The sequence below is a fragment of the Motacilla alba genome, chromosome 8 (genome assembly GCF_015832195.1).
Source record: "Motacilla alba alba isolate MOTALB_02 chromosome 8, Motacilla_alba_V1.0_pri, whole genome shotgun sequence".
Taxonomy (NCBI): Eukaryota; Metazoa; Chordata; class Aves; order Passeriformes; family Motacillidae; genus Motacilla; species Motacilla alba.
In genome coordinates this window covers 11530041-11551625 of record NC_052023.1, presented here as the reverse complement: position 1 = coordinate 11551625, position 21585 = coordinate 11530041, and the positions used below count along the sequence as shown (strand labels likewise).

At 39.7% G+C, this 21585-nt stretch overlaps 1 protein-coding gene across 1 annotated transcript in view; it reads left to right on the top strand.

Moving 5' to 3' along the window:
• The first annotated feature begins 334 nt into the window (after positions 1-334).
• PIGK (phosphatidylinositol glycan anchor biosynthesis class K) overlaps positions 335-21585 on the top strand; it is a 64934-nt gene continuing 43683 nt past the window's right edge. The window contains exons 1-9 of the mRNA XM_038145197.1: positions 335-493; positions 1955-2008; positions 4029-4120; positions 5666-5801; positions 7033-7144; positions 7490-7586; positions 7920-8037; positions 8765-8875; positions 13347-13519. Of these exons, the coding sequence (XP_038001125.1) occupies positions 392-493; positions 1955-2008; positions 4029-4120; positions 5666-5801; positions 7033-7144; positions 7490-7586; positions 7920-8037; positions 8765-8875; positions 13347-13519 (995 nt within the window). The 5' untranslated portion in view covers positions 335-391. The remainder of the gene's footprint in view (positions 494-1954; positions 2009-4028; positions 4121-5665; positions 5802-7032; positions 7145-7489; positions 7587-7919; positions 8038-8764; positions 8876-13346; positions 13520-21585) is intronic.

Sequence of the window (21585 nt, the reverse complement as noted above, 5' to 3'; positions counted from 1 at the left end):
AGAGGAACGGCTGCTGTTACACCCGCAGGAGCCGACCAAGCCAGAGGCGAGATGCGCTGCCGGTGTTTTCCAGCCCCAGCCCACCACAGAGCCAGGGTGAACCTGCGTGCCCAGGCAACGCCAGACAGGCTGCCATTACCGCCTCTGCCCTGCCAGCCCGGGCTGGAGCGGGCTCTCCAGAGCCGGGGAGGCCCAGACAGCTCAGTGCGTGACCGAGCCCCGCCGCGCTCACAGCAGCGGCACCGCTCCCGAGGCGCCGGGCCGGCGGCAGCGGGCAGGGCAGGGCACAGCCCCGGGCCGGCGGCGCTCCCGCCCCGCGGAACTTGCGCACAGGCCGCCGCCCCCCTTCCGGCAGCCGCGGCGGCCGGGCCCGCGCAGGAGGCGGGCTGAGATGGCGGCCGCCGTGCCCGGCGCCTTCCGGGCCCGCGCCGCCGCCGCGCTGCTGCTGCTGCTGCTGAGCTGCTGCGGCGCGGCGCTGCCCGGCGGCCTCCAGGTACGGGGCTGGGGGAGCCGCGGCGGGGCCTGAGAGCGAGGGGGCGGGCGGGCGGCGCCTGGGGCTCGGTGCTGCCGGCGTCCCCATCGCCGCCCCTCGGCGGGCAGGAGCGCGCCCGTGGGCTGCCCGCGGAGCTGTCCGGAGGCGCTGGCGGCACGCAGCAGGAGCCCTGTCGGTACGACGGGCACCGATACTGAGCCGCGGTCCCCGGCGCTGCCTCCCGGCGGGCGGAGCCTCCCGGCGCTGCCCCGTGGGCGGAACGGCGTCTCTCTGTGTGCCGAGAGCGTCGGTGCCTTGTTCAAACTGCCGAAAGTTACAAACTCTCAGGCATTTCATCCTCTTGCGAGTTTCTGAAATTCAGTTTCTCCCTGGCCACGCGCTGTAACTTGTATTGGGTGTGTGATGCCCCTTGCCGGAGCCGGCTGGCCGCGCTCGGGGTGCCCCGGGCCGGGTGCGGGCGCTCCCGGGGCGGAGGAGCGGCCCGGGCTCCCCGGCCCGGTGCCCGTCCCGCAGGTGCGAGGCGCTGGCACACGGCAGGTGCCGGTGGGTTTGTCAGGTGGGAGTAATTTCATGTTTCAGCAATTAGCTTAATGTACTGTGCCCACGCTACATCTGGAGTGTTGTTTGCTTTTGAATGCTGCGTTATTAAAAAGTTGTTATGCTTGAAATTAATTACAGCTAGGACCAAACAACCCCCGCACCCTGAACAATAGAAATATTCTTACAATCTCTGGATGACTAATTAAACTGCGAGTTGTTTGCTGCTTGAAGTACAACACTATTTGTGTTACTATGTGTTTTGTGTAAGACCACAAGCATCATCCCATAACTCCTCAGAATTAATAGAGTCTGATTTAAGAGTCAGCAGATTTGGGTTGTTGCCCCATGACAGACTTATTCCCTTACCTCTATGAAGTCTTAGCCCCTTGTTGTGTCCTGATTTATACTCTCTGTTGAGGAGAAAGAGCCCTCTTATCTGCAAAGGAAAGTGGGAACTATGGAGAACACAGATTATACAGAAGGTTGCTGTCATAGGTTCTGATTTTGGAAGATAAATGTAACCACCTTGGATTTAAAGTGGGTTCAAACTGCAGATTCTCTTTCCTGCTTTTGAAAATTGAATTGAATTGAATTCTAGCCTCTTTTCTCATTAAGGGTGAAACCGTAGGTCAATAAATCACATTATTTTGTTCTTGGAGTGTCCTTTGGAGTAGAGGTGTGTGGGCTTTTTTAACTGAGATGCAAGTGACTAATAGTTCCTCTTTGTTCTGTAGCAAGTTTCAGGGAAAGATTTGGAGCAGTTAACATGAAATGTGCAAATGTTAAGAAAAACACCTCTCTTCTATCTTTTTAAGGTCTGTTCAGTATTAATGTGGGGTAAACATGTGCATTGAACACTATTGTGGAAATAACAAAACTATGAGTGGTCATTTCTTTCTTATAGCATTTTTCATCTTTCAGGATCAAGCAGAGCAGTTTTTTAGAAGTGGACATACAAATAACTGGGCAGTTTTGGTAAGCATGGTCCAGGTTGTTTTCCTCCAAATATGTTGACAGTTTTTCATCAGGAGCTGAAATGGCAAGTCATTCAAGAGTCATGCTCATTTGAAAGAAATGGAAAGATAGACATTTGGAAATGAATAAATCTGAAATTGTGCCTGCAAATTTATTACACTGTAATGAAATTATCTTTTCAATATGACCGAATTTCAAGCACTCAATGTGTCTAGCTACATAGCAGGATTCATGAAACAAAAGTTCTGAAAGCATTAAAATAGTTAAATTAGCATACTGCATATTGAAAAAAAGGTGCAATTCTGATCCCAGGGAAGTCTGGTCTCTTTCACCAGAAAGGCAGAATTTGTATCTCATTTTTGTTCTTATTCAATCTGTTAACTTGTGATAACAGACTGGGAATAAAATCAGTTGAGGCAATACAGTGTTTAGATCAACTGTTCATACCCTAATTCTTTTTTTTTTTTTGCCATGTAACTTTTATTAGCTTTGAATCATGCTGCACAATTGGTTCTTAATCACAATTCAGGTCTTAATGACTAATTTGTTTCAGAACACTATTGTAATTACTCAGTAGCAGCTGTTTGCTTTCCAGATACTAAAACTGAGCAATATAAAAGGAAAGTTAACAGTAACTAATTGAAGGAATAATTTCTGTATTCTACAATGTGCAAACTTGAAACTATTAAAACATAACCTACTATTTTAATACTATTAACAAATAGATGCTTTTATTAGTACCTATAAAAACACATAAAGAAGGTGGAAAATTAGGTCCAAGGACCTATACTGTCTGTACTGAACACATTTTCTGCTGATTTTATTTTCTCAGTGGTTCATCGTTGAGTTTTGTAGCAGTTGCTACTAATTTTTTAAGCAGTAAACCAGTGCTGTCAGGCACTTCAAACCTGGGATCAAACTGCAATCCCACCTCATCAATAGCTTGAATTAATGTGCTGCAGTGTGGATAACTATATTTAAAGCTTAGACTTTCCACTGTGTTCTAAGGGAGGTACTGGAGGCAGGGGGCAGGTGAAACTTTGAAATGTTTCAGCTAAGTTGGACACAGTTTGTTTTCAGAGCATTAAATCTTGCTGAAAGGCAAATGTCCTCATGGACTGATTCCTGTGGGGTTTTTTTGGAATTCCTAACTGACAGAATGATAGATACACAAGGGGATCCTTTCAGGCTGAATTTTGTTATTACTTAAGCTACAACTCGGTTCTTATTATGAAAATAGTAGAGAAAGAGATGCTATGTAGTGTGACTTACAGCTCTACATTCAGAGCTGGAAAATTAAAAAACTATCTAAATGCTTTTTCCTGCATCTCTGTTTTTGTGGTTTTTAAGTCACCTCTTCTAGAAGCTTTTGGAATGTCTGAATCAGAACCTGATTTAGGGAGTAAGTAAAGGGAATGGCTGAGCCCTGACCCCTTGCCTGTTAGAATAGTAGAAATTAAACTCTGAGAATTTGTATCCAGATTCATTTGTATTTGTATTGGTTAGAGCTCACTTTGCTCTTACTTGGACTCCATAAATGCAAATGTCCTCAGTGCATTTTCCCCTGTGTGGGGTTTCTGCATGAATTAATTCACTTATGCCTTTGTGGAAGAGTGCTCCCAGAATGGGATTGCTATTGAGATGAGAACTCTTCCTTTGATCTCTCTTCCATTTGATAAGGAGAAAGCAAACGAAAAAAATTAACTTATCCAGTTGCTATTGCTGGATTGTTCCCTAAAGTGCCACTTTCTATATTTAGTAAGGGTTTATGACAATTTTATCTTGAGTCAGTATGCTAGGAACTTTTTTTAATAAACTTTTACTTTCAGAATTTTTTGCTTTGGGACAACTAAGATTTACAGAACTTATATAATGAGTCTCTTGGTGTTACTATATTCTTTCTGAGTTGTTACTATTATTTAAATATTCCTGTAACCACATTCTTCTGATGCAATGTGTCAGGCCACTTTGTATCGTTACACTATTTAATATGGGTTTTTGTTTGTTTGTTTGTTTCAAGGTGTGTACATCTCGATTCTGGTTTAATTATCGTCACGTGGCAAATACTCTTTCAGTGTACAGAAGTGTCAAGAGGCTGGGCATTCCTGATAGGTGAGGGAATCTTGGTGAATCCAGTTCTTGCAAATGTGCTACTAAAGTTCTCATGCTATCCGAGTATGGAAATACATTTTTCTTCCCAGTTTAACTGGATAAAAGTGAATAGGAAGAATGCAAGCACATCAGTGTGGTGAAAAGTGCAGCAATGTTGTTCCAAAGGAAAAGCAACAAGTTGCATAATAAAATTTCCATTTGGAACAGGCTAATTGGATCTAGCCACTAAAATGTGCCACTTAGCAAATTGGTGAAAGTGTAATATGAAAATTGCTAAATGCACTCAGCAATGACAGTACTACTGTGAGAGATGAGTCTTTCTGTACTTTAATTTCCTTTTAGTGTGGAGATGTTGGTAACTGTGACTGTACTAAGATGTAAGACTTCCACTTCTGAGTCTTTTAAGGCTTTGAACTATAGGAGCGACTCCTATATATTGACAGTTGCCTTGAAAAAAATCCATTTTGCTTGATTTTATTTGAGAAACCAGTTTTTTGTCTGTACAAGTTGTGTTTCTCTAGTGATAGCACAAGGGTTAGAACAGTCTCTCTTCTTTGACAATGGGAATAGGAAGATTCTGAAGGTATCATTGTGTTCCTACTCGGAGTTCTAGCAGTGTTGGCACAGTTCTTTCCAGCTGTTTCAGAGTGTAATTCACTTCTATCCGAACTGTGGAACTGAATTTAAGGCACCAGCATCCATTGTGTAATAACCTATATGTACCATAGGCTCCTATAGAATTCCTTGTGATCCTGGTTTTAATGGTAGTTTAGAGGACTGGTAGTTTCTCCAGCACATCTCCCTAAAGAGGTGTGGCCTGCTTCATCACTGCAAAATGCATGTTCTGATGGATTGAATTAGTATGGCAGGTTTTTGTCCAAGTCCAAAACTGCACACTTGCAGTCCCCAGTTAACTCCCACTCAACTATGAATGCACTGACAGTAACATCCTGTTCTCCGTGTTTATTATATTAAAAAAAGAAAAAAAAAGGAGTGGCTTTCTGGTTTTTGAAAGAGTGGATTTTGAAACTCAATTTCTGTTTATCTGATTTTCTTTCTTTGCTGCAAGACTTCTTTCAAAATACTGACAAGACAAAAAAAATAAACCATCCAAAAATTCCTTACACTACTCAAAATCACATTGAAAAAATAAACATTTATCATGATTCTTGGAGTTGGTTGTTTTTGGTGTCCTTTAAAATATTGTCTGAATATTTTTATGAAGAGCTCTGGTCCCTTAGGTTCAGGCAAGCCTGTGTACTAAAGTTGCTGATGTCAAATACTCTCATGCTCATCCTTGGCCTGACTAAGTCCTGTGGATAAATGACAGCCAGCTGCATTTCTGTGTGTGTGTGACATCTTCGTAATACTGAGGATGCTCATAAGGAAAAAGGGTATAACTATGAAAAATTTCACTTGCAATTCCAGGAATCTTTTTAATGATCCAAGCTATTGCTGTAATTGTTGAACAGTCTTATTCTAATTTCTGTTTGATTGTTATGTGAAAACAGAATGTCTGAAATATTTTTTTCTTATTTTTCACAGTCACATTGTCTTGATGCTGGCAGATGATATGGCATGTAATCCCAGAAATCCCAAACCTGCTACTGTGTTTAGTCATAAAAACATGGAGCTAAATGTCTATGGAGATGATGTGGAAGTGGATTACAGAAGCTATGAGGTAACTGTGCTTTAATTAAAACACTGACTCTTTATTTTTTTATAGTGTTAGTTTAAAGTGTTAGTTTAAAGATTTATGTAGCATCTGTGAAGTCTGAGGCAGTCTTTCTGTTCATATTACTGGTTTTGGGCTGGGCCTTTATTATCAGCTGATGAGAGTAAAATACATCCCCTCCTTGATACTTGAGTTTGTGTTTGAAGTTCGTTATACTAGAAACTTGTTTAGTGTATCTATCTTAAATAATGGAATAGATTCACATTATTGAAATTTCTCTGGAAATGACTGCTCAGTGTCTCATCTTGGCAACACTGTGAAAATTCTGGTGTGCAAGTGAATTGTTCATTAGGTAGATGTACTTCAATTCCTAATCTTAAGTATATGCTCCTAAAATAAAACAAAAGCCATAACTTAATTGCAAAGCAATTACTGTAAAGCAATTACTGTATAAAAATCTGCATTCTGTCACCTTTCTTTTCATGTAATATTCCAGGCAATGTCTTCACCTAGTTGAGACAAAATTACACATCAGTTTCTTGGTTTAATAGTGCTGCAGAATTGTTGCTAAAGCTTTATTGGGTAGTATTTAAGTATGTAGTAGATGTTTTATTTCTCTGAAGCTTTATACAAAGAAGTGAAGACACAGAACTGGAATAGAGATGCATTATTTTTTCACGTGTTTTCCTGGCTATGGATTTGTTGCTGGCATTTGAGCTGTGCACATGTACTTAGAGAGGAAGTGGTGTTTTATAGGATGTCTTGCAGTCACCATTTAGATGGATCTTTTCTGATCACTCAGACTTATGTAACTTAATTGATCTTGTTTTTTCTTTCCTGAGTTGCAGAGGGAATTTAAACTTTTGTTTTTCCATGGTAACACACACTAATGTTGGAGCATTTTGTGAGTACAGGAGCAGCTTTGGCGCAATGAAGCTATATGCTGACAGGTTTTTAGATCAATGTAAATGTATTTAAAAATTATAATGGTGGTAGATTTACTGGATATAATTGAGCAACAGGCTGATGTTAATGGAGTAAAGTAAAAGGTACCACATGATTCTTAACCTGAATTAAACCTTACACAGAAAATGTTTATGCAGTTTATACCACAGCACACTATGTCTGGTTAGATACACTGCATGTTTTAGTGTTCCATTATTTAATTTCTGTAACCCAGCCTATGGCTGATCAATATTTTTATCTTTAGAAAGTACCCTTATGCTTCTATTCATAGGTTACTGTGGAAAATTTCTTGCGTGTTTTAACGGGAAGAATCCCACCAAGCACGCCACGATCGAAACGTCTTCTTTCTGATGACAGAAGCAATATTTTAATATATATGACAGGTAATTGCAGGTTTCTGTGTACAATCTATTGATGCGTGCTCAGTTGGATGGGTTTGTTGAAAGCATCAGTAGTCCAAATGCACAAAAGGATTGACAAAAAGATTTTATTTCTGGTTTTAGCATGTCATTCTGATTAAGAAAAAATGTCTGTAAAGCTGTACTAAGCCAGTATAGTTTCCCTTTGAAATGGTGTATGGGTATTGTTTTTACTGTACCAATATTTTGTTTTGTTGGACTGTCTATGTAGAAAGAGAATTGTGTTTACCTTGTTTTAGAAAAATTATCAACAAGGCTATATATCTTCTTTAGCCTACATCCTTGCCTAACTTCTGATCTTTCTGTCAGGCCATGGTGGAAATGGTTTCCTAAAATTTCAAGATTCTGAAGAAATCACGAATGTAGAGCTTGCTGATGCCTTTGAACAAATGTGGCAGAAAAGGAGGTAAGAAATAAGCATTATGTAAACATTGAATATTGAATATCCTGAACATACTGTTAAGTGTGTCTTACTGGTATGCCTTGCTTACCTGCAGCAGTGATACTGTTGGTTGTCCATAAAATTGTATGAGAGCTGGCATTAAGAAGGCAGAGTTTTAGTTTTTCCTTTCAGCTTCCTGCAGTTAGAGCTGCTCAAAGGTATTGTTCATATCCTAAAACTGATCAGGGTGAGCTCCTGTTCCTTAGGTTCTGAGCAGCTGCCCTGGTATTTAAAAAGCAAAGTATGTATATGGTGTTTAAGTAGAAATGGGTAAGGAGGCTGTTTTCTTTCTTTCAGGTACAATGAATTGTTGTTTATTATTGATACTTGTCAAGGAGCATCCATGTATGAACGATTTTATTCACCCAATATAATGGCCTTGGCTAGCAGCCAAGTAGGAGAAGATTCTTTATCAGTAAGTAGATTTATGTGATCATGAAGACAGTTTTCAGAATGCACAATTCCTGCTGACTTTTAATTAAAGATTTCCCTTATTCTAATTGCTGAATGTATAAGGTATTTTGTGGGGGTTTGACAAAACTTGTAAGTGTACTGTTCCTGCTCGTTTTTGTTGCTGTCCCAAAGAACAAGCCTAATGATGGATTTCTGTGCTTGCTGACCAGTTTATGCATTGCCTAGGAATAGCAAGGAATCTTATGGGAAGGCTGCTGAGAGATGGGTGTGAGGAATATTCAATCTAGGATTTACTATACTTGATATAAAACAAAACAAAATGCTAACCTTCAGCTGCTGTAATTATATCCCAACTGAATTACAGAAGGAGCCATAGGGGAGATTCCAGCCAGACCAAAAGCAGCTGGTCAGGATCACCTGAACCCATGCGCTGCTGTAAGATACACTGGTTCTCCCAGCCCTGTTTTCAAAGTCCACAGATCCATGCTGGACCATCAAGAAGGAGTTCCCTGCCTTTTGGGAAACATAGATTTTACCAGGATAAGCTGCTTGTTCAGCCTATCAGCAGTAGGTTTCTTCACAGCTAGCCATTTTCTTTGCATAATTTGCCAAAGAACAAAAAGAATTAAGCTTAACTTTTGCAATATGCTGTTACATTCTCTTCCTTCTCCTGAATGCTGAGTTCTCTCCTGCAAATGCCCAATAACTGCTGTATGTTGTTTTTAAAGCATCAGCCTGACCTGGGGATTGGCGTTCATCTCATGGACAGATACACCTTCTATGTGTTAGAGTTCTTGGAAGAAATCCATCCTGCCAGTCAGACAAATATGAATGACCTAGTAAGTAGAACACTCAACATTCATGAATATGCTAATGACTTTAATAGTTCCAAAACTAATCTATTTTGTCTGTAGGGTTCTTCAAATGCTTTTTATGCTCCTGCTGTTTCTCTCGGAAGCAGCTTTGGAGAGAGGGTGGGTTTTTTTTTTGCTATTGTTAAATGTAGTTGTGTAACACTTCAAGGATTGTCCTTATTTGAAAGTGCTTTGCTGCCTCCAGAAAAAAATAACCAAAGTTAGCCAGATTTTGTATTTTTGCTGAAAAAAATAATAAACTATTCATTAAATATTCATATCAATGGAATGAAGCATTTGCATGTGAAATATTTTAGCAGGAAACTTCTAAAACCAGGATAGCAGACACTTTGCAGATGTGGAAAAGCAGGCATTGATGTCGTTTTGCAAAGGTGATTAAACAGTTAAAATTCTAACAGTGCACTCACAAATGCCTGCAGAGACTAATTTATCTGTATATCTGCTTAGATTCCAGAGCAAGATAGGTACAAATCCATCAGTGTTTTGACTTAATTATAGCTGAGGCAAAAGTTACTGTAGATTTCAGGTATGAAGCAGAAGGAAAAAAAGAATCTAACCAGGTAAAATATGACAAAATCTATGAAAATGCCTCTCTGGCAGTGAGATGTGTACACTGGTGAGATGACATAAAAAGTAACCATATTTTATTTGCTCTATTAACCCTTTATACCTGTTCCAATGCTAGCTTCTTTGTAGTCATGGGTTATACTTTGGTACTTTGTAGCTGTAAATCCTGCTGTGCCACATCAGTGATCTAAGAGCCACCACTTACAGAACACATTGTCATAGATTCATTTCTGTAAAAGGAGCAGCTGCTCAAAAGTTTTATATAGACAGCCTCCCTCTGTCTACAGAGGATGGTGTTAGCCTGACTGCTACATGTGTGCTAGAATTCTCTCTAAACAACCCACACTTGGCAGATTTTATGTTGATACAGAATTGATTCAGTGGTTAAGACTCAAGGTTCTTATTTCTATGGGAATGAAATTCTGTCCTATACTATAATACCCTCTAATTATCGGATACAGGTAAGTTTAAAATAAATCTTGATAAAGAAAAATATGCAAGTTTTTATTGATTGTCTTTGACTAGCCTGTTCATTCAAATTTCACTGTGAACCAGAAAATTAATTTGTGTTAATAATAAAAGGTAATAAAAAGTAACAGTGCTTTCTATTATGTAAGGCGCTCTCTGGTAAGTGGTATAGGTGGGCTGGCCAGGAGGATGTTAATCTGATTATTGTGGAAAGTGTAGAAATTTGTTAGCTGGCCAAGTACTTTTTCAGCTCTTCATAGAAGATACCTAACTGTGTTTTTGCTTATATGCCAAATATTCAGGAAGAGCTGAGGGAAGTTATCCATACTGGTAAATTCCTTACATCATTTAAGTCGTCTTATCAATCTGCTGATTGATGCTTGGGGAGTGGAAGAAAAGGGACACAAAATATTGTGATTTGTGATAATCTGTTCAGGGCCAGATTGGATGGGACTTCAAGGCCTGGTCTAGTGGGAGGTGTCCCTGCTCTTGGCAGGAAAGTGGAACCAGGTGATCTTTAAGGTCTCTTGCAGCCCAGGCCATTGTGTGATCAGGTACTGAGTTGTAATCTGCATGCATTTCAGCGAATGTGACCACTTGACTTTGGGTTGGTGTTTTTCAAGGCTTCATCTAAGAGTTCCAAAATGACATATGGTTAGTCTCTAGTAAAAACACAACCCTGGTTTTTTTGCTAGCAGTTGCAGGAGGTACTCTGGCAGTGGAGGTACTCTATCCAACTCTCCAACTCTGATTTTTTTAAATTTAAGTTAATGCTTTCTAAGATCAGGGTAACTTACATTGCTCACTACCTAGCTTTAAAATTAAACGATCTTCAGTTGTTTGATCTTCTGATATGTCTAATGTCTTCTCTTTTTGAAGTACTGTGTATTTGTTACACTGCTTCTATCCTCTTACCTCTTCACTTTTCTCTAACTACTCTTGAAACAGCTTCTCTTCACATGCACCTAGGATTTGGATATTGCATTCCTGCAAAGAATGATACATCATTTTTCATAATCCACTCCACCTACTCCCCACCTGCTCCATCTGTGCTGCTAAGGGATAGCATAAAGCTGTGCAAATGACTGACTATAGGTTTGATCACAATTCCCTGAAAATAAAGACTAGTTTGAAATGTTGTACATTTGACTTTTAAAATAAGATTCAAATAAATTTCTAAATGAGGTGTCATTTATCATAAAATAGCTAAATTGTTGTTAGAAAAGTTAAGATAACAAAGTTGTGGGAGTTCTTTAGCTCTGTTTGGAAAAAAAACCTTTCAATTTGGAAAAATTAATATAGGAAAAAGTGTGATTAACTTAGCCAGTGTTTGCCTTTTCTTTTTTTTGTCAGAAGACCTTGGTTATTAGTGTTAGTCTCCTGTGGTATAATTGGTTTGCAGTTCTTTCTCAGAGTAGTAGTGGATGGGTAGGTTTTTAACACTGAAGTTTTCTTCTCACTGCCACTTCATATTGTTGTTCAAATTCATATCACTATGTTGTGGTAGTAAACTATTGCAGGACAGGTTAGAATTAGTTGGGTGCAGTATCAGTTTCCCACTTTCAGTGCTGATGCAGTTTTTTAGGACATTCATACTCAAAGTCTTGGCGAGAGACTTACTTGTATAACTGCAGCATAAATTTATGCTTCAAATTGTGGGATTAAAACAAATGCTTACTTTTAATGGTTTAGTTCAGAGACTTAGTTTTTATGTTTGTGTCCTTAATTGGAGCAAAGCTGGAGAAAATTGATAGCGTTTTGCTGAAAATGAAAACTGTAGTGAGTTTGTGTGTGCATTAACAAATGGCTTTTGTATGGGAAGCGTGACTCTGAGTCTAGTTCATTTTCACCACAGGGAGGATAACTGTGGGGGGGGGATGGTTTGCCCCATCTTTTTTTTAGCAGCTGTGTGATAGCAGCCAGTAAGAGAGTTGGGAATCATTAAAATAAGAGCTGAGTCTAAATGTGTGCTTGTATGCTTCAGGTAAAGGTAAAAGTGAGCTGAGGTGTCCCTGGACAAGCAGCCTAATGCCATATGCTTACAGGCTTGGGCTAAAAAGGGATAAAAGAGAAACTGGAATAGAGCAGCATATCCTCTATGAAGAAAAGCCATATAGATTGTTTCCTCTCTGGGAAACTTTTTGTAATGTAGGACTGTGTTGTCCAAAGAGAACGAGCAACAAAAGCCTGTGCATTTTGTGTCAGGCTGAGCACAGTATTTCTGCTGGGAAGTATGACCTGAAACTTGCAGGTTTTTGTCAGTCATAATCTGGGATAATTCCAAGATGTATTTGCACTGAGCTGATTAAGACATGTGGTTTTTGTCATAAGGAAGCAACCTTGTAGGAGCTGACCCATGGTGTAATTTAGGTATATGAGCTCTAGTTCCTGTGGTTGATGGACCTGTTTGTGAAAATCACTTTGAAAATGTCAGATTAAGAAAGATGAGCACCCATGTGGAGAGTGGCATTCTTAGTCCTGTATATTAAGTCTCTTGTGTAGAAAGTTCTGTGTGGCTGGAATGTGAAGGACTCACATGACCTGCACTGTTACCAGGTGATCTGTGCTGTGGCAGGTGTGGTAGGACTTGTAAAAAATGGCTTTATGTCCAGCATGCATTTGTATTGCCTTCCATGTCTGCTGGGTACATAACAGACCTGTTACTTGATAGACATTCTGTCTTGCCAGTTCTAAATGCTGCAACAAATCTGGCGCTGTTCCTTCTGCTTTTGTTAGTGCTGGTTTTGTCTTTCAGGTGTTGCAGTGTGTGTGGGATATAGGGGATCTGATATGTAGACAAAATACATGGATAAAATAAATAATGAGGTTTGTAGGTGTCACAGGATGTTTGTGAACTTAATGTAAATAAAGCACTTTTGGTATTTGAAGATACTATGCATTAATTTTTAGGCTATAAATTAGAAACAAGACCATTGGATTTTTTTTTCCCAAACAAAATGTAAATTTTTGCTTCTTTATGAAGCCTTCAACATAGCTACTTATCAAAGTTTGTTTAATTTTTCATGCCTCCTTTTGGTAAATATGAAGAATTTATGCCCACTTGTGACTTCTGGAAGGTTATAGCAGCATTGCTGCATCTATGTTCAGCAATATATTTGTGCATTTATCAGTCGGATGTAATTGATGGTTGGATTTCACAGGAGCATTTTTAAACTCCAGTGGCGTTATTGTAAGGAAAAAGGTTTTCAGAAATGCTTAATCAAGATGTTTATGCATTTTAATGTGTTTTTTTCAACCATTTTTTTCAGCTATGGAGCTTATACTGAAATCATTGCAAGTTGTATGTATTATTTATCTTTCTTGTTAAAAGTCGTTTCATTCTGGAAGGTGTATGTGGAGAGTGTTGGGATAGGATGTGATTGTCCATCTCGGTTTCCAGTTTCAGGTCTGTCCAAAAAGCTTGTGTGTTTCCACCCCTGGGCACCGAACAGACCTGTTCCAGCGAGACCCTCAGAACGTTCTGATCACAGACTTCTTTGGCAGCGTCAGGAAGGTGGAGATCACCGCAGAGACGCTTTCCTTGAACCGGGACGTGCCTGGCCTGGAAAGCAAGTAAGTGGGCATTATTTAGACCTGAGTTGTATAGCTTTGTGCCACAAAAACTAGGTAGTTGTGTTTAACTGCCAAGGAAAAAGAACTCTGACTTCCTGTCATTTCTTACAAGGAATCAGGGAGTTAATATGCACCTCCTACTGTCATGAAGTTGTCAGCTGAAAACTTTGTGCCCAGTCCTCTCCTAGCCCTTGTAAATAAGTGCTGCTTAAGACCAAGGTGTGGATGTCAACAACAGCAGAAGTAGTTTAGACTTTTCTTTCTTACTTAATGTTTCTTCTTTAGTGCTCAGATATTTTGTTACTGCAATTCCTGCTTGTGGTAGTTTGCCTCTCCCAGATAAGCTCCGAGTATAAGCCATCAGGTTAGGCGTTTGATAACAATTAGCTTTTTAATAAATGCTTTTTGTTTCAGTTCTCTAAATTTGCTGGCCTTTGACATTATTCTGTCCTGAGAATTTCTATTCCTGAGATGCAGTGCTTCATTTGATTAAAATTACTGGTGCAAGTTCATTCATTGAAGTCGTAACAGGGCTTCCATTACTTTGTGGATGAAGGAAAAAGTATAAACTTCTTTGTATTTTTGGGATTCTGTTGCCACCTATTGGGAAGATGTAAAGGAAGATGTGCTTGTTCTGTAGGGTTTATTTAGCATTGTACTTCCATTTCTGTTGTGTCTTTTGTGCTTGATGATACTGCCCTGTAGGAGGGAGAAACAAAGGACTGAAATATTGTGTTATATCACTAAACACTTTTCAACACATAAATTTATGTAAATTCTTATCTGCCTTGTTGTTTACCATTGCTCAAGCCAGTAGATAGCAGTTTTATTTATTTTCAAGGTAACAGTAACTCTGGTCCTTGTCATTATAAATATCTTAAAAGGTTTTGTGTATTTCATATTTTACTTTCATATTGTATTTATATCTGGATCTTATGCATTAGTATATACCATATAAATCTTAAGCTAGTTTTGTGATTCCTTAGTACAGAACAGTACTTAGTGACATTAAATTGTTTTTGTTCACTGAAGAATAAAAAAAGCTCTTGGCAAGTGAAAGATATTTGAGATTGCTAGTCAAAAACCATGATGAAAACTTACCTATGTGGGTTTCTAATTTGTGGACAATTGAAAGGAGAAATTAATTTTGAAGGACTTTACCATTCTGAAACAGGAAATGACTGGCTGGAATTTTCAGCTTTTTTTGTGTGTGTGTTAGTTTGGTGTCAGTAATTGAGAGATTTTTGGTGCCTGATGCTGCTGCACTGCACACATGGAAGCATGTTGGGAAATGGGCATTCATGCACAGAGAGGAATATTAGCCTTGTGAAATATTCTGATATTTAATGAAAGCTGTATTACATTATCATGGCAATCCACTTAAGTCTGTGAAATTGGAAGGGGTGAGGGCATGCTGATTTAATGTCTGGTTTAATAGTTCTCCTTTATACAATTTTCTAAAAAAGTATTTAAGTTCTCAGTGTCTTGTTACCATTTGGAAAGAGTTTATAGACAATATGTTTTTAATAGAGGAGGAAGTATGGAATTGGTTAAAAAAAGTACTGAAAAATTGTAGTACAGCTCTAACAGACAGTGATGTGGAGGGATTAATAAATTTCTTAAGCAGAATTCTGAGGTCAGTACCTCTTGGTATGACAGCTCTGTTTAGCTACAACAAATTTAAGAATTACAACAAATTATAGCTTGAAGTGAATTTATTAAATGAAAATGTTAATGTCTTTTAAAAATGCAGTTTTGGAGCATCTGATCTACAAGAACTAGTTATTCTGTTTTTTTAAAAGATGTTATGAACATTACACACACCTATTTCTGAGGGTGTTGAGAAGGCAGAACACAAATTACATGATTTTCGAATAGATGCTACCACTGACTGTCCCAAAATAATGTAAGAATGACTCCTGAATGAAAGAATATGAGTGCTTATTTTTAACCCTCTCAGTGTCAGTTAAACCATTCTGTGCAATGGAATGCAATGGCTGTTGACACTCTGAGGTAAAACAGCTGGGGAAGGATGGGGCTATCACAGCCTGGTTTATTCTTTTTTGTTTCATTGGAAGAGAACTCAGCCAAGCTTTTTAAAAGTGAAATAATCCTTCCAAAATAGTTATGACTAATCACTAATCTTGTTCATGTCCAACATTGTTTTAAAAGCCCCAGTGAAGCAGAAGAAAGTAATAGGGAATTGAACTTGGGCCCTTAAGAGTTTGTAAGATTTATTGACCAGGAGGTATCTGGTAGATCACAAGTATATACTACTAGTACATCAAAATTTATATTACATTGGTTACTGAGTGTGAAGATGTTATTGGTTTAATATTTGATGAAGTCTCGAGGCTTCATTCCTTTATGAATAATGTCCTGTGTTTTATTCTTCCCTCAATGTTAGGTTGATACCTTTTTTCTTCTCCTTTTACGTACTGGTGGCAGTAGAATGCTACAGAATGTTTGTGTTACAGAGCATAACCAGAAAATGAAATCCGGCCCTCAGCTCTGACACAGCCTTAAGAAGTCTGTGTTAGATCTGATTTGTTTGTTTTAAGGCTGCAGGTGTCACAGGTGCAGATAAGGACATTAAAAGCCAAATGAACAAAAGAGGTAAACCACTGATTACACAGATTATGGGCAAAGAAGATGCTGTCCTGTGAGGCATGAACACGTAGCAGGATTGTACTGCTGGCAGACTGTTCAAGTTCTCATCTTGCCCACTGCTGTGACTTTGCCAAATCTTTTCAATAGAAGTTTGTTCTTTTGTTACACAATTGCTTAGCAATTACTTGGTTGTAGAGATCCGCTCCCAGGCCCAGCATGAGCCATAGCTGTGCAGCCAGATCAGAACTGGCAGCTTCACGTGGAGCTCGTGCCGTGACATTTGATGAGTGAGGCCTTTGAAGTTTCCTCTGGCTTGGGCTGAGACTCATACAGAGAACAACTACTAATTAACCAAGAGAAGAGGCTTTCTTTCTATCCACGTAGTGGTAGGTGAATATTTGCGAGTAAAAGCTTTAAAAAATAAAGAGAAGGTTCCTCTGCTATTTCCTTTCTTCATAGCTGTTTCAGTATAAGCTGTGTTCACTTCAAAGGGCTTGTTCTGCAGCTGCCTCAGTCCTGACAGGATCTGTAGCTGCCAATTTTAGCAGAAAATTTGACAGTCTAGGGGTTCTGAGGCTTCCGATGGTTATGTTTTGTCTAAATCGCCATGCATGTGCAAAAAGTCAGCATTAAGGAGTAGAAGAAATCCTGCTTCTTTGGAGGAGGAGCCTTGCGGGAAATTAGGAGTGTGTCTTTTGAACTTGGATTGTAAGTCTACAGCCAGTTGGAACACTTTTTCCTTTCCAGTTCTTGTCATGAGGAAAAGACCTGTATCAGCAGAAAGTGTTGGTAAAAATTGGGATGAATATTTCCCTTGAGGGTAGTAAGGAGTGAATTAAAGACAGTATCATATAAAACCATCCTAATTTCATTGCTTTTGAGTATTAGGCTTTGTATTTAATGCTTCTGTTATGAAGAATTGTGGTTCTTCACTACTGGCAGTGATTGTTTTCCTAAAAATAAATAAATTGGTCACTTGTGTTAGGAGGGATGCTTGTAATAGGCTAATTATGAGTAATTGGTTCATTTGCAGGATATTACTAGCTAATGTTCTCTCAATCTATTTTGTGTGTGTGTGTTGGTGTCTCTTTCCTGTCCTTTCTTCTTTTCCACCAGCTATTTTCAATTTGATGTGCTTAATAATTAAAGCTGCATTCGCGTGGTCCTGTAATCTTGAGGAATCCACTTTATGAACCAATAGTTGATTTGTTTGTTTGGCAAGTAGATGCTGCTCAGCTCAGCGGGCTTTCCTTAAATAAGAATGTCCGGGTTTGTTCCGAAATCCCCGTTCAGTCTGTACCAGGTGCCACAGATGTGTGGTTCTTTAACATTTCATAAGCACTTTTAGGACTAATTCTGCCCGCTCACGTTCCCGGACAGGGTCCCGGTTCCTGGCGGGGGTCCCGCGCTCCGCGGGGCGGGCAGCGCCGGGCGGACCCGCGGCTGCTCCCGGCCGGCGCCGCAAGGTGGCGCCATCGCGCCGGAGCGGGAGCGCAGCGGGCGGGGCTGGGACAGGGACCGGGACCGGGGCTGGGACAGAGACAGGGACAGGGACAGGGACCGGGACAGGGACCGGGACAGGGACCGTAACCGGGACAGGGACCAGGACCGTAACCGGACAGGGACCGGCGCTGGGACAGGGACCGGGACAGGGACCGGGACCGTAACCGTAACCAGGACAGGGACTGGGACAGTGACTGTAACCGGGACAGGGACTGGGACAGGGACCGTAACCAGGACCGGGACAGTGGCTGTAACCGTGACCAGGGCTGGAACCGGGACCGGGACCGGGGGAACCCCACCGTACCCGTCCCACGCCCCGCTCTGCGGCATCCCTTCGGAATCAGGCGGGCGTGGAAACAGAGTTCTGCTTGGTCCTTGTTCGGTGGAATTTCAATGGGATAATGGGAGGTTTTTTATCTTATTTTCCATTTTTCCTACTGGGTGACAGCCTGATAGAGATGTAACGTGCTTCAGTTTCAGAGTAATATAAAAGAGAAAAAACCTCATAATTTAGCGGGTCTCTATGCATCGGAGTTGAATTCCCAGTGGGAATGAGAAGCTCTTACTTCTAAGGCCACAAACATCTTCAGATGGATGGGTTTCATAGTTTTTCCCATGAAGAACACTAATCAGTTACTCATGTACTGTATTTTCCTCTAATGTCTTACAAATTTATTCTGTTTTAGTGGTAAGTTTGGATTTTATAATCCATGTGCTTTTTAATAGTCTACAAGTAATCAAAGAAGATGGGTGAGCCAATACTTGCTGTTAAATGTTATTGCTGGATTTCCTAAAGTATTTTGTAAATATTTTTGGGGTTTCTTTGCTTGCATAAAGATAGGTCAATATATATATAGACATACACACACACACACACTCCTATACCTGCTAGTGTAAAGGAACTTTTCAAGGTAATACAACTGAAATTAGAATGAAGACTATAGAAGGAAAAATTACATAGGAGGGCACAATCTCACTAGTATAATGTTGGTATAAAATAAATAAGAATGACTGACAATATCGAAAGGAACTGCAAGTAAAATTGTGTTGGGAAGATTTTAAATCCACTGAAGTGCTATGCTTGGTAATTACAGTCCCTGTTTAGCAAGGTATTTTAAAAAGCAGCTTTGAACAATTTAATTTTTGTTCCTTTGAAAGGATTTTTGACCATGCATTTTGACAGATATTGGGGGGTTTTTGGTAATAGAAAAAAGGTTTTGTTTCAAAACTATAGCTCTTGACTCAGACTTTCTTTGGTGATTTTTCCCCCTCTTTTTCCAAATTTTTGTTCTTTGTGTCATCCTCCATTTTTTCTATGAAAAACCTTCAACTGTTGCGCTTCTATCATTTCACGTTTTCAGTACCACACTGCTTTGTTGAACCTATATATCGTTAGTTATTTCTAGGTATAATTTTAATATGCAAAGAAACCTCTTGGTCTGTAGAGGTACCATGAAGCACATGCAAGTCAATGGCAGTATTTTATTGGATTCAGCTTTTGAACCAAGTTCAGTACCTTTACATTCGTCACAAGTTTCTTTGATATGCCAGTTGACTTGGCACATATAGTGGTTAGGCCGTCTAAAATTGTTGCATGGCAGGTTTAGTGGGAGATCTTAAGTATATCTAGTAGATTTTAACATCATCTAGACAGCTTGAGAATATTTAGATATCAGAGAATATTTCGTGTAGGGTTTTTATTTTGTTTTCCTTTATCCACTCCTTTTTATACCTTTCCTATGTAAAATTCATGTTTTATTTCATTATTTCTTCTTCATCTCTTCTCCCTGTGTGATCTTTACCTGCTATTATTTTTGCAGTTGAGCAGGCTGCTTTATAATTGCAGTCTCCTGAAGTGCTTGTTATTCTTTCTAGTGCTATTTATATGGAGGTCCTGGCTTGATCTTCTTGCTTTGCTGCCCAGGTACTAAATAAAAATTAATGTCTGTTCCTAGTGGTATTTCTGTAGCTGTGTGCTCTATGTTGCTGCTGAAGAAGACCATGGAAACAGCTGTAGTATTTGGCATAAGTCTGACCAGGAAATATTTTCATGTAATTTTGGCATGTTTTCAGCACTGTGAGGTAACATGGGAATTTCAATAAAACTGTATTACTATTACTTGCTTCCTGTCAGAAGTACCAGAGCTGCCATTGATGTTTGTTAGGATACCCTTCTTGTGTGATTTCTGGCAGAGTGAAAAAACAGGGGTGAGGAGAAGCAGGCATCTGGAAGAAGTGACTGTGGAACTCTTAGGTCTTTGGAATTTAGAAGCCAAGCTCACATCAACATTTGTTATGCAGCCCTAGGGATGAATCTGTGCACATAACTGTTAAATTTCCAAGGCTCAAGCAGCATTACTGCTTTTTAAAAATATGGTGTTAAGCCATATGCAAATGATTTTAGTCTTTGCTGGTTTTCATATTGTCAAAAAGCTTACCCTTGATTTTTTTGGGCACCTGAGGGATGACCTTCTGGATGGTCAGAAATTTCTGCCTCTGAAAATTCATGTCTTGCCCAAAGCTGTGGAGGGAAAGAGGCTGTGGAGGGAAGTGCCTTCACAATGTATTTATATAACAATGGTTAAAAGACCATAAACTGATCTTGGTCTACACCTTTCAGCCCTCTCAATAGGAGGGTCCTTTCTCAAGTCTTTGGTTTGCTGGACCAAAGCTCTCATCACAGAGCTATTACCTTGATTACTGAAATGCGCGTCCCTGAAGCCCTGTTGTTGGTTTTGGTGAGCTGGAAGATTGAGATGTGTCTCTGCTTGTTTCTGAAGGCTCTGCTACACTCAGGGAGGTTATGCTGCTCAGTGGGCATACTGAGAGACCTGGTTCTGTAGCAAAGAAGTGAAATGTAAGTTGTGAAAGAAGAGCTGAACTCCAAAAAAAAAAGCATTTCATTATTGCCAGGCATGTCTTTTCTGTCCAGCTAGGTCTTTGAATAGACCAGTGCAAATTTCTGATATCAGGGGAGCAAGAAAGTCACAATTGCATCAAAGGATGGAAAGAAAACTAGAGGTGATTACAAAAGGCGATTCTGATCACATAAAGCACTGGATTTACAGATGGCTTGCTGAGCACTGTTTAGTATTACTTTATAAAATGAGATTGTTTTATGTGTTTGGTCAAGAGTATCAGAAATCTATAGAAACAGATGCTGAATACATCTACCAAAGTGCCCAAGCTACTGTTAAGATTATTTTATAAAATTTGTAGGATGGCAAAATATTAACTTTGATGTGAGATTGATCTTTCAGAAAAAGACAGTAATACTGTAAACAAAGAATTTAGTGCAAAATGAGATTTATTCAACATTTTTGCAGGCAGAAGATTGATTGCATGAAGAGTTTGTTGTTGGTAAATAGCAGGAAAAACAAACAAGAAGTAATGAAGCAAAATAAAGTCTTCTGTATCCCCTGAAGTGGAATAAGAAAAGAAAGGATGAAAGCAAGATCCCTAGGGGGCTGGAGGAATACCTGTTCAGGGGTTGGATATGTTGTATCTTTTGAATCCTAGTAAACTTAATTCCTTTTGCTTCCATTTACAATTTGGAGATTCCTGGAATGGCAACTGTGGATGCTCAGCTACAGAATGGTGGCAGCCAACCTCTGCTCTGCCAGTTACATTGGGCACAAGTTTATATGATATTGCAAAAGAACTGAAAAGGTTGAAACCCCCTTAGTCATCTGTCTAGAGATCAGAGGTAATTTGGAACATTAAGACAGGCAGGATTCCTCTTTCACAAAATGAACTGGGAGTTGCTACTCAGTGTGTGAGTGTGAAGATGTGTTCATATTCTGTAATGTAGCACCAGCATTTATTGCAAACTGAAATTACTATTTTTTTATGTAACCAATATATATGTATGTATATATGTTTCCTATGGATGCAGGAATGGTTCAAATCAGTGGACTCCCAAAATATGTAGATTGAAAACACGAGCTGGTTTA